The following is a 12286-nucleotide window of genomic DNA, read 5'->3' as shown; positions in this document are numbered from 1 at the left end:
GCAAAAGAATGAAAGGTAAGCAACATATCATGAACAGAAAATGAAAAATGGAATAATAGGATCAAATCACAACTACACAATTAGAAACTTCGAACTTTGATGAACCTAAGATCTTACAAAACTAATTCATCTTCTCATCACCACCTCTTTCAAATACTTGCCAAAATCAATAATGTCTTGAGTTGCTTTAACATCTATCTCATTCCTCATTAATTGTGGGAAGAACAACCAAAAGCCAGTTACCATCACAAACCCAACTGTTAATGGGCCGGAAACAGCCCAATGCAACTTCCACTTCTGGCCCAAACTTCTCTTCACACCCATCTCCAACACCACACACACACCATGCAACACAAAGAACCACGTGACTTCCCACGTGGGAATCGCTCGTGTTGCATAGTAATAAACCAACTCATGCATCAACCCCGAAACAACAAATGAAGCCATGACACCTGTCACTTGGGCCCACTTTTGACCAACAAACTTCACAACCGTTGGGCGGGTTTATATACAGTGTGACGCAGTATTTCTGTTACTCTGAGGTTCCATCTCCGACCCCAAAAATCTTGTAGCGATGTCGACAAGTAAGGCTCATCAGACGGTGGTTCGAGCTCGATCCCAAGTGTGGACCCCACTAAAAAATCACACACCCCAAATGCAATATCAATAGCCAAATACATCAAACCACAAAAAGCCACCATATTTTTATTGTAAGAGTACACCACTTCTAAAATGACAAAAATAACAACCTTTGACCAAAAGTTCAAGGGTAATACTACCTCCTTTTTGTTGGGTGAAATGACTAAATTACCCTCTTGGCCTTTTGTTGAGGGGTTGACTTTCTTAATCTTGATTGGAAAAGCTGCAAGAAAAATAAATCTAAGAAGAGATGATCGATCATCATTATTCTCATATGATGATGATAAAGGGCCATGATTGAAGGCGTACAATAAGAGTTTGAAGTTTGCGAGCCACACGATAAAACCCCCAAAGAGGATATTTGTAAGAGGTCTAGAGAGAGAAAGAGGGAGAAGAGTGAAGAGAGAGAAAATTGGTAAAAGAGAGATGAATCTAACAATACCCTTTGGAATTTTAGAGGCTATGAAATAGGAGTAACAAAGTGATGCAAAGATTATTATCCATGCTTTTATGAATTTCTTGCCTTCATCTTCTTCCATTTTATGAAATAACTAAAAATTTATGGGTCTTTAGAAGGATTTTATTTGGAATATATGTTAGTTTTATACAAGTATTTGTGATCTAATTTAAAAAGAAATATAATTAAATTAATAAATAAGTTTTTAAAGTTGTTGGAGATGTAATTATTTGATTAATTTAGTGCTGGTACAAGCTGGCCTGCAGGCTTTCAACGTGTATTATAAAGCATATTGTGATATTGAGAATGATATTAATATAACCCTTGTGTCAAACTATTTAAAACCTTTTTGCGTGTATTTAAAAAACAAAGAGAGTATACATTTTTGAATGGAAAATTTGTTAAAAATCATCTTATAAAAACCAAATTTTGTTGCAAACCATCTTATAATTTTTTTTTTTTTTGTCAAAACACACATGTTTTAAAATTTTTTTTGTCAAGGTACACCTATTTTAATTTTTTTTTTGTTAAGTTCCACCATTTCTTCGTGTTCCGACTAATTACTTACATTTCCGGCGTTGACTAATATGTGCACCTCACGTGACTCACTTAACTCTACTTTTCTTTTGTGTTTTCCCCCCTTTCCCTCTATTCATTCCCCTCTTCGTCAATTCTCTTCATCAAATTTTGGTTTTTATAGCCTTTTATACAATTGCACGGAAACGTAAGTGACGAAAGGGGAAGGAATGAAGGGAAAAGGGGGGGAAAATAATAGAAAAGTGGAGTTTAGTAGGTCACTTGAGGTGCACATGCTAATCAACGCTGGAAATGTCAATCGATAGTCGAAATCTGAAAAGTGGTGGGATTCAACAAAAAAAATTTTAAAACAAGTGTGCTTTGACAAAAAAAAAATTTATAAGATGGTTTTCAACAAAGTTTGATTTTTATAAGATGGTTTTCAACAAATTTTCCTTTTTGAATTGAAGTTACTTTCATCTCGATTGTTGGTTTGTTGCATGGTTATATGGTACTCCTTTCGTCCCATTAGTAGAAGGTTTCATTTACACAAATTAATGCAAGCCATAAGGTAATGTGGAAATTTTGTGAATCAATTTTGAAAGTTCTTGATAAAAGTTGAGTACCAAATTGTCCATATATTCACTCATTGAGCAAAATGAGAATGCACTAAAAGAAAATTAAAGCAGGTTCTTCTAACTCATAATCATAATCATAATTTTGCCAAACTTAAGCATTATTACATTTTTAAACTTAAATTCGAGCAAGTGATAGACAATTTCATAATGGATCAGATCCTCAATAAATCCGCAAGAAGAAAGATCAACTCTAGTGTAACTTCAAATGAATTATTCAATAATCTCTAGTGTAGAGAAAAAAAAAAAAAAGAAAAACAATTTGCATATGCTCAACTCAAATCCATCACTCTTACTAAAAGTAAAAATGCACCAAAAAAAGGCATTAATATCAAACAGGCAACGATTCTATCAATGTACTTAAATTCTGTTCCATTGAATGTGATTTATAAACGAATAAATACATCTGTTAAGTGGATCAGACAAGGCAGCTAAAAATGTGGTAAAATTGAATAGGGTTTTATGACTAGTCTACGTCGTATTAGTTACCCTCGCTTATCTTTTCATCTACCAAACGACCAACAGTAAAAAAAAATAAACTACTAGTATATCAATTACAGTACAACTCAAAGTGAAATGTCAGTATGTCACTAATTGAAGACATAAATAAACTCTAAACTAAACGCATTTAAGAACAATAAAACCATAACTAAAGCCATAATATATACTTGTAGTTCACATTATTTTCACTTAATAATTCAAGAAAAATGATTTATATATTTAGGCCGGGCTTGTTTGATTGACAATATAAAATGGGGGTTATGGAAATTTATTAGATTTGATAAGTTGGATACTTGTTTGGTTGACATACAAAAGAATAAAATGAAGGAAATGAAAATTTATAGGAATTACCATTTTTAACAACATAGGAGCCGGCCAGCCCCCTTCATGCCTTCGGTCAATTAAAATTCATGAAAATTTTAAATTCCCCATTACTAACCAAACAAACTTAGGTTAGGAAGTTTCTAGAAATTTTATTAGGAAAATAACTTCTCACGAAATGCAATTTCCTATGAGAATTTAATTTGCCTTTCAACCAAACGATACCTAAGATTATATTAAGTTTATTAAATATAATCTAAGGAAATACAAACGTTACTTGAGGTTAATTTTACAACTAAAATAAATTTAAAATTAGATCTTATAATTAAGTTTAGAGTAAAAATCAGCCGATTTGATAAACTACATGTATTCTAAGTCTATCATCCATTTTTATGAAAGAACTCGTTTTATATGCAACTCTATGGTTGTACGCATTACAATTTACATTCAACTCTCAAATCGTCAAAGTTAATCAATGTTACTCCATATTAACAATAAGAGTGGAGGCTATGGATGAAGAAAGGTGTGTCAAAAAATAATGGAGGATTTTCATATATAAAATGTTACTACACTAAATAAAAATAGGTTATTGAAAAAAGTGTTGTACTTAGGGCCTGTTCTCTTCAGTTATTATTTAGTTCAGCTCATTTCAGTTCAGTTCAGCTCAGTTCAATTCAACTCAGTTCTAAAATGAAAACAGACCCTTAATAACGATCGGAAGAAGTATTAGGTAGATTTTCAATAACATATGAATAGTGGTTGGGTTGTACTTGTATATATCTAGAGGTCTCCTCTATATATAAGCTACTAGGACTATGACTATGACTTTTTCTAAGAGTATATGACACATACATCCTTTGTTACACTATAAAACCAAACACATAGTAACAAAGACAAAACAAAGTATATTGGCAACCAAAAAAAACCATCACAAACTTCAAACAAATCCCAAAAAAATGGGAGAAGCACAAAAATTCTTCCAATCTTGCTTAATAATTTTAGCATCACTTTGCTACTCTTACTTGATACCTTCAAAGCTTCCAAAAGGCAAAATTAGGTTTTTTTCACTCCTCCCAATTTTCTCACTCTTCACAATTCTCCCACTTTCTCTTTCTAGACCAATTCCAATCACAATAATAAGTTGGTTTATTACTTGGCTTGCAAACTCAAAGCTTCTTCTTTTTGCTTTCAATCTCGGCCCATTATCGGCCCAAAACTCTTTAATTAATTTTATTTTAATTGCTGCATTACCCATTAAAATTAAGGAAAAAGATCCTCTACATCACACCCACCACACTAGAATATTACCCCCTGATAATTGGCTAAGATCTTTCTTTTTTACCCTTTTTGTAATAATTTATGACCGTACAAAAAGTTGGGTTATGTTTGGATGTGCATTATTTCTTTTTATTGACCTATGTTTTGCATTTTGTGCTTTCATTGTGGGTCCCCTAGGGTTAGACCTCGAAGAGCCGTCTGATGAGCCTTACGCGTCATCATCACTTCAAGATTTTTGGGGTCGGAGGTGGAACCGCATGGTATCAGATACACTGCGTCACACTGTATATAAACCCGTCAGGTCAATTTTTATTGATTTGTTGGGCCTTAAATGGTCCCAAGTGATGGGTACAATGGCTACCTTTTTTGTATCTGGGCTTGTCCATGAAGTTATGATCTTTTATGTAACCCGGGTTTGGCCCACTTGGGAGGTCACGTGCTACTTCTTGTTGCATGGGGTGTGTGTGGTTTTGGAGATGGCTGTTAAGAGGGAATTGGGCTGGAAGTTGAATTTGCATTGGACCGTTTCAGGCCCATTAACAGTTGGGTTTGTGTTGATAACGGGTTATTGGTTGTTCTTTCCTACACTTTGGAGGAGCCATGTTGATTCTGAGTCTATTGAGGATATCAAAGTATTTGCCAAGAATTTGAAGGATATTATTATACGAAGTATAAATTAATTAGAAGATTTTTATATTATGAGTGAAAGAATTAGAACTCTAATTTTTCTTTACGGTTGGTATTAGATCTTATATTAAAGTGATAATTAAATGACAGGATTTATAATTTAGTATAGATATGTAGTTACTATATTCGAATGTATTATTTGTCAACAAGATTTACTAGTTGAGTGTATTATTTAGCACTTTTGCACTTGTATTATTTATTATGGCTATTAGCTCTCTATTTATTGCTTCCATTAACTAACTACAAAGTACAACTAGTAGTTCAGTACAATGTACAAGTAGTGTTATTCATATAGTCTGTTTTCAAATTTGCTTCCTACTATTTTTGGTTGTAGAGGACAATAACTTACGTTAAACCCAACCACTTTTATCCTTGTCAATTTTCTTCAACCAAAACTTAAAAAAATAAATTTAACGTATGAAAATTGGCCGTGACAAATATGGTCAAGCATTCTTCATCGACTTCAAGAGCTACTTGAGAGTTTTCAATCAGACTTATCAAAGATTTTCAAATGCGTAGGACAATTCATGCCATCAAAAAATTTAGAATAAAGAGTTGATTGGATCAAATTCAGTGGTACTAAACTACTATTAACAAATTATGATGCATGGAAACTCTGTTTAGGGTCAAAATTTTTGTTTTTGGTGCCTTTTAATTCCTATAATCAGGCAAATCAAAATTTATAAAAGGCAAACTACACGTTATTCCACTTTAGAAAAAAAAAAAAAAAAAAAAAGTTAACGTTATAAAAATGCCCTATATAATAATGTACCAACGTGGTCAACTAGATGGTGATTCAATTAGATATCACAACTGTACAGAATATAATTTTACAGATTGAACTAATCAAACATTCCATTCCAATAAAGATCTGAAACTCCTACATTTTTGAAGTCAAAAAATTTCTCAAATTTGATTAAAAAAAAAATAAAAAATGGAAGAACAAGAAAACGGGGAAATTAAGGCATTAATTAAGGTATGGTTTAAGGTATTAATCTCTCTAATTTATACTTATTTCATAGTTTCAAAGCTTCCAAAAGGTAAAGTCAGATTAATTTCTTTATTACCAATTTTATCTGTTTTCACTATTCTCCCATATTCTTTATCTACCCCAACAACGGCAGGATTAACCGGTTTTTTCATTACTTGGCTTGCTAATTTCAAGTTAATCCTATTTTCCTTTAATCTTGGTCCATTAACCCATGATTTACCTTCTAAATCATTCTTTAATTTCATCTTAATTGCTGCTTTTCCCATCAAGATTAAGAAGATTGGAAAAGACCCTTTTACCCCTACTCAAAAATTACCACTTAGTTTGCCGTTGAAGAGTTTGATTTATTCATTGATTATTGTCGCGGGGTATTTTAGTAACTACAACAAGAGTTTGCACCCTAATGTTCTTTTAGGGGTGTATTGTTGTATAGTGTACCTAAATTTGGAGATTGTTATGGGTGTTTGTAATAAAATGGTGGGGTCCATTCTAGGGTTAGAGCTGTCTCCACCATTCGATGAGCCTTACTTGTCGACATCGTTGCAAGATTTTTGGGGTCGGAGATGGAACCTTATGATATCAGATATACTACGTTATACTGTATATTTTCCAGTAATGGCATTTTGGGAAATCCGTATCGGGAAGAGGTAGACCCGAGGGTCACCGGTGCGAAGAGTGGAAGAGTGGGACCATGGAGGGATTAAACGAGGAAGAGGGAGACCAAAGATGACTTGGTTGGAAGGAGTGAGGAAGGATATGAAGTGCATGGATTTACGTGAGGATGAAGTTTTGGATCGTAAGGGATGGAGGAGAAAGATTTATGTTGATGACTACACGGAATAATCAAATTTGGTTCATGTTAGCCGACCCCACTTTTGGGATTAAGGCTTTGATTGATTGATTGATTGATTGATCGTATCGGGAAGAGGTGGGCCCAAGTAGTGGCTACTATGGCTGCTTTTGTGGTGTCTGGGTTGATGCATGAGTTGTTGTTCTTCTACATTACACGTGCGAGTCACACATGGGAAGTCACATGCTTCTTCTTGCTTCATGGGCTGTGCTTGGTTGTTGAGATTGGGCTGAAAAGAGGATTGGGCTTTGGAGAATTACATTGGGCCTTAGCTGGTCCATTAACTGTTGGGTTTGTGATGGTAACTGGATTTTGGTTGTTCTTTCCCCAATTTGTTAGGAATAAAATTGATGTTAGATCTCTTGAGGAAGTCAATGCTGTTTGTAGATTTCTCAAAGGAATGTTACCATTAGCCTAAATTTATTATTATTGTAATTATTATTATTATTATTATTATTATTATTATTATTATTATTATTATTATTATATCTCAAAAACAAAAGTCATACAACCTACAATAAATTAGTGGGAAGCCGAGATACAATCTGGGCCCCCACTCCTCTAGCTATAGCAAATCCTACCCTAGTGAAGATATGAGCTGCAGCACGAGCCCTAATGTCTTGCGTCGTCGAGAACCTCTGAATCCGCTTCAGTAACGCAATAGCCTCCTTCTCTAATTCCCCAAGCGAAGAAAAGGAGAAGGGAATGAAACCATATCCAATCGCCTGACATCGAGCTTCATACTTAACCCGCTTCCGATGAGCAGCATCAGCCACAACCCGCCCAGGAATAAAGTCAGATAGCCCTGACTGTGTCAAAGGAGAAGACCCTGTCAAATCAACACAGACATCGCGACCACGATCCCATGAATAAAGTAACACATCCGCGGGTCTGAGGGCCTCGTCGTTCCCTCCAGCCAACCCAATGTCAACCTTTTTTCTCGCTGAAATCCCAGAACGATAGCAAACATCAACAAGAGTATCCCGAACAACATTATGCCGATGTTTAATACCCACAATACCAGCACAAGACACCGCGTGATCACCGAAAATATCTCCAGCAAAAACCCTCGAACAAGCAGAGCACGACGTCGAGATAGAGAACAATGGAACACCCAACCGATAGGACAACACACAACGATAAGTCTTGGCGTTCATCGTCTGACCCAACCCCGAAATAGGAACCGCCCGAAGCCAAGCAGAGGTGTGATCACCCTGCTGTGATTTCCACAATGCTGATTGTCGAGGAGTTAAAGAATAAGCAGATTCGGCAGAAGCGGTAATCTTTGTGAAATACATATCTGCCAATTTCTTCATGAGTTTAGGGGCAGCGACCTCACTCGGATTACTCAAAATGTCAGACTCCACTGTTCCATTAAACAGACACAACGCATCCTCAAAGGCTCGTCCAAGACCAACAATGCCAGTATGCCGAAGAAGTTGTGTCTGCAACCCAGCAGACTGCAACCGAGAAGCAAGAAAAGCATAGTGACGAACATCACCTGCAGAATAAACACCAAGCCCTCCAAACGCAAATGGTAAGGTGGTAAGCCGCCACTGCCAATCACCAAACCCAGACCCCGAAGCGGTAACAATACGCTCCAAGGAAGATCGAAGAGCTCTATCAAAAGTGCGCTGAGCTACCTCAAAAGTACTAGGAGGACAAGTACGTAATGCAAAGTAGAGTTTTGAAACTCCAGTACATGCCCTAAGTAACAACAGTTCACACTGAGGATCATCTAGCATAGCGACCTTATCCATAAGGGCAATGGTCTTGGTCACCCTCTGCATCACAAGCTCACCACTGAAACCAGAATCGGAACTAGCGGGACCTCCAAGCAACCTAACACCACGCAAAGGTCGAGCAATATTAGGCGGAAAGACACCCACCAGCCTGCTTCGAGGGTCTTCCGTAGGCCAGAAAACTACAGTTTTTTCCACGTTAAGACATAACCCAGAACGAGGTCCTTCCTCCATAATCAACTGCAGAACTTGCCCCACCACCAAAGTGTCTCCAATAATCGTGTCGTCATCTAAATACCAAGCCTGAAGACATACATCAAAAGTCTCTCTAATTTTACACACCAGGGGTTGTAAAACCAAAGAAAAAAGCAAAGGACCAAGGGGATCACCCTGCTGCACCCCTTGAGATGACCATAAGGTTTGGTCCCCATAGTACAACCTGGCTGGATTAGAATAGCAGAATTCAACCCATCGCGAAATGCCTGGACAACGGCGACGTACCTCACTTAACATGACCGAACGATCAACCAGATTGAAGGCATTTTGAAAATCCACCAACAACATAGATAGACCCACATCAGAACCACGATCCTCAATTATTATTATTATTATTATTATTATTTTGAGAAATTTTAGCTTAATTGTTTTTAGTATTGAAATTACAATTTATTTGTGGTTTATTTTTTATAATCTCATCTAAGAGTGAAATTTGCTCTTTATAATTTCCCCACATGTTTTCTCTAGTTACCTAATACTAAAAGAGTAAAGGAACATATTAATCCATCAAAAATCTCGTAAATAATGAGTAGTTGTCAATGCTTGATTAACTTGTAATAAACAAAAAAAAAAAAAAAAAACAAAAAAAAAAAAAAAAACAAAAAAAGAGAACTAATTTATTTTTCAAAGGTTAAACTTAAACCATCACTTAATAATCTTAAAATTAGACTCTTAACTTTACAAAGAGGTTTGTTAAGTACACACATTTGTTTATGCATGGAAAACACGTTTCCTTTGCTTATAAAATGATCTACCCTAGCACTCACTTTACATGACCAAGTAAAAAGACAACTCTTATGTGTAAAATTAAAAATCCATTTTACGTGATTGTTTAGGTTTCATATAATTGATTCTAACAAGTTCATTAGTCCCTAAAATTAGAATATCATAATTGAAATTTATAGGAGTATTTGAGGATTGTTATGTCATATTAAGCTAGAATCATTACCAAAAATCCAAAAAAAAAAAAAAAAAAAACAAAGATTGGAAACCAAACCAAGCAACCAAATAAATTCCAAACAAAGATTAAATGGAGGGTGAAATCAAGTCATTTCTCCGGGCATGGTCAATACTATTAACATCTCTATGCTATTGCTACTTTATAGCTTTGAAGATCCCAAAGGGAAAAATAAGGTTTATCTTTTATCTTCCATGTTTCTTTCTATTTATCATTTTCCCCCTCTCTTTTTCCTCCGTAATCCTTAAAGGAATTATTTCATACTTCATCACATACGTAGGAAACTTTAAACTACTCTTATTTTCCTATGGCCTCGGCCCATTGTCTGATTGTCTACATAATCCTACCGCTAAACCTGACAAACAGAAAGGCGATGCACCCATAAAACTAACCTCTCTTGTTAGATTTGTATTGGTTGCTATTTTTCCGATGAAAATCAAAGATTCAATATCCAAAAAACAAAAAACCAAGAAAGTAATACCCCTAACTTTATGGCATGAGGCCTTGCTTTTCTCAATCCTCTCAACATATTATTATGCCTACAAAAGAAAACTACACTCATGTGTTATTTGGATAAGTTATTGTGGCATAATGTACTTATTCCTTGATGTAATTGTGGTAATATGCAACAAGTTAGCAAAGGCCATCTTAGACGTGGAGCTACATCCGCCGTTCGATGAGCCTTACTTGTCAACTTCACTCCAAGATTTTTGGAGTCGAAGGTGGAACCTCATGGTAACAGATGTACTACGACACACCATATATGTACCCATGAGGGTATTTTTGTCCAAAAATAATGTGCGTCAACAAAAGGTCTTAATTCCTTCGGTTATGACTGTTTTTCTAGTATCTGGTCTAATACATGAACTAATCTTTTACTACTTAACATTTGTTAATCCCACGTGGGAGGTCACGTGCTTTTTTGGACTAAATGGGATTTTAGTTATTTTGGAGAGCTATTTGAAGAAGAATTTGGGCCGTAAGTTAAGGTTGCATTGGGCTTTAAGTGGCCCATTAAGCCTTGGTCTAGTAATGGGTACAGGATATCTATTGTTCTTTCCACCATTTTTAAGGAATCAAGTTGATGTAAGAATTGCTGAGGAGGCGAAGGCATTGTTTAAGTTTATAGGATCACGATTATTTTAAATGAAATCTTGTAATTATTATCTGTTTAATTTCATTATTTTTTTACTCAATGTATGATAATTTAATTTCTTTCAAAAAAAAAAAAAAAATGTATGATAATTTAATTTGGATTATGTCTTTGTTAGATCACAAATTATTTGTAATTTTTATTGTTTTCTTCTTATGATTTATAAAAATTGAGTTAATAATAGTTACTTTGAAATTTTTACACGGAATGTGAATATATGGGTAACTTCGTAATATACATTAATATTGAACAAACCACCGAGACAAGTAAAACTAGTGTATTTCAAAATTTTGTTACGGAGTAGTATATTTTTTCAAAATTGTTAGTATAAATATTATTATTACTTATCTCAAGACTGTACTAGAACATGTACGTAGTAATTTCTATTGATGGTCTAAACACAATAGTATAGGATGGAAACTATGCCATAACATCTATTTTGAATCACTTTTTGATTGAAGGAAACAAAACAATTGAAAGCAAAAAAACGACAACACAATGTACTTCGTGTATTGGTTAGTTCACGTTGTGACAATGTTAGACAAACCCGACCAAAATATTACTCCCTCCATTATGCTTTAATTTGTATCTCGCTCTACTTAATTATGTATCCTTAAATGAAATTACAAATTGAAACACATTCTAACAATATCTCAGGTGATAATGTTTTGTAGTTATGTTATTAGGAAAGATAAATATTGTGAATATATTTTGTGATTATCTTTAGGTTATTTTGGACTTGCCCTCCAAGTATCCTACTCTATATATACTTTTGTATGTGGCCGTTTATATCAATGAGAATGACAGAGAATTATTCATTATATTTTGTCATGGTATCAAGAGCTTAGGTTTGATCCAAAAATTTTTTTTGACAAATTGATAGCACGTAATTTACATAATTTCGTGAAATCGTGAGGGGTATGAGAGTTCACATCATATAATTCTTTTTTTTTTTTTCCTTCCGAGAGGAACAATTTTGCGGCATCCGATCCTACTGTGAGTATTTGTGGGATCATATTCTTAGTTACAATTTTGATGCTTGTAAGAGTGATTGAGATTGTGGGAATTTGAGTTCTCACGTGTGTGTTTGTGAGTCTGTGAGGTTCACAAATTCAATTATTTATATATTCAATTCCTTTGCTTGTGAGGAATTGTGAGATTTTTTTATTACCAGTGAGGTTTACCGTGTGACGATTTGTGTAGTTTTTAGAGGAATATTATGAGAAATTGTGTGATGACTAATACTGTTGTTACCGCCTCAGATGGGACAGCCCTTGTAGGG

General features: G+C 34.8%; 1 protein-coding gene and 3 pseudogenes across 1 annotated transcript; 3 read left to right on the top strand and 1 right to left on the bottom strand.

The window, feature by feature from the left end:
- Positions 1-126: 126 nt before the first annotated feature.
- Positions 127-1178, bottom strand: LOC145575791 (putative long-chain-alcohol O-fatty-acyltransferase 5 pseudogene; annotated as a pseudogene).
- A 2793-nt stretch (positions 1179-3971) lies between these two features.
- On the top strand, positions 3972-5027 carry LOC145575790 (long-chain-alcohol O-fatty-acyltransferase pseudogene; annotated as a pseudogene).
- Positions 5028-5968: 941 nt separating this feature from the next.
- LOC145576945 (putative long-chain-alcohol O-fatty-acyltransferase 5) lies at positions 5969-7293 on the top strand. The gene is made up of 2 exons (XM_081634645.1): positions 5969-6672; positions 6954-7293. The coding sequence occupies exons 1-2, from the start codon at positions 5969-5971 to the stop codon at positions 7291-7293; spliced, it is 1044 nt and encodes a 347-aa protein (XP_081490771.1).
- Positions 7294-9923: 2630 nt separating this feature from the next.
- LOC145575789 (long-chain-alcohol O-fatty-acyltransferase pseudogene) lies at positions 9924-10997 on the top strand (annotated as a pseudogene).
- Positions 10998-12286: the final 1289 nt, after the last annotated feature.

The sequence above is a fragment of the Chenopodium album genome, chromosome 13 (genome assembly GCF_948465745.1).
Source record: "Chenopodium album chromosome 13, dcCheAlbu1.1, whole genome shotgun sequence".
Classification (NCBI taxonomy): domain Eukaryota; kingdom Viridiplantae; phylum Streptophyta; class Magnoliopsida; order Caryophyllales; family Amaranthaceae; genus Chenopodium; species Chenopodium album.
This window is presented reverse-complemented; position numbering and strand designations above follow the sequence as displayed.

Bases quoted from the DNA above. Each gene is read 5' to 3' on its own strand.
- LOC145576945 (XM_081634645.1), top strand. From the start codon at position 5,969: ATGGAAGAACAAGAAAACGGGGAAATTAAGGCATTAATTAAGGTATGG. The intron at 6,673-6,953 runs GTAGACCCGAGG...TATCGGGAAGAG, and splicing joins GAAATCCGTATCGGGAAGAG to GTGGGCCCAAGTAGTGGCTA.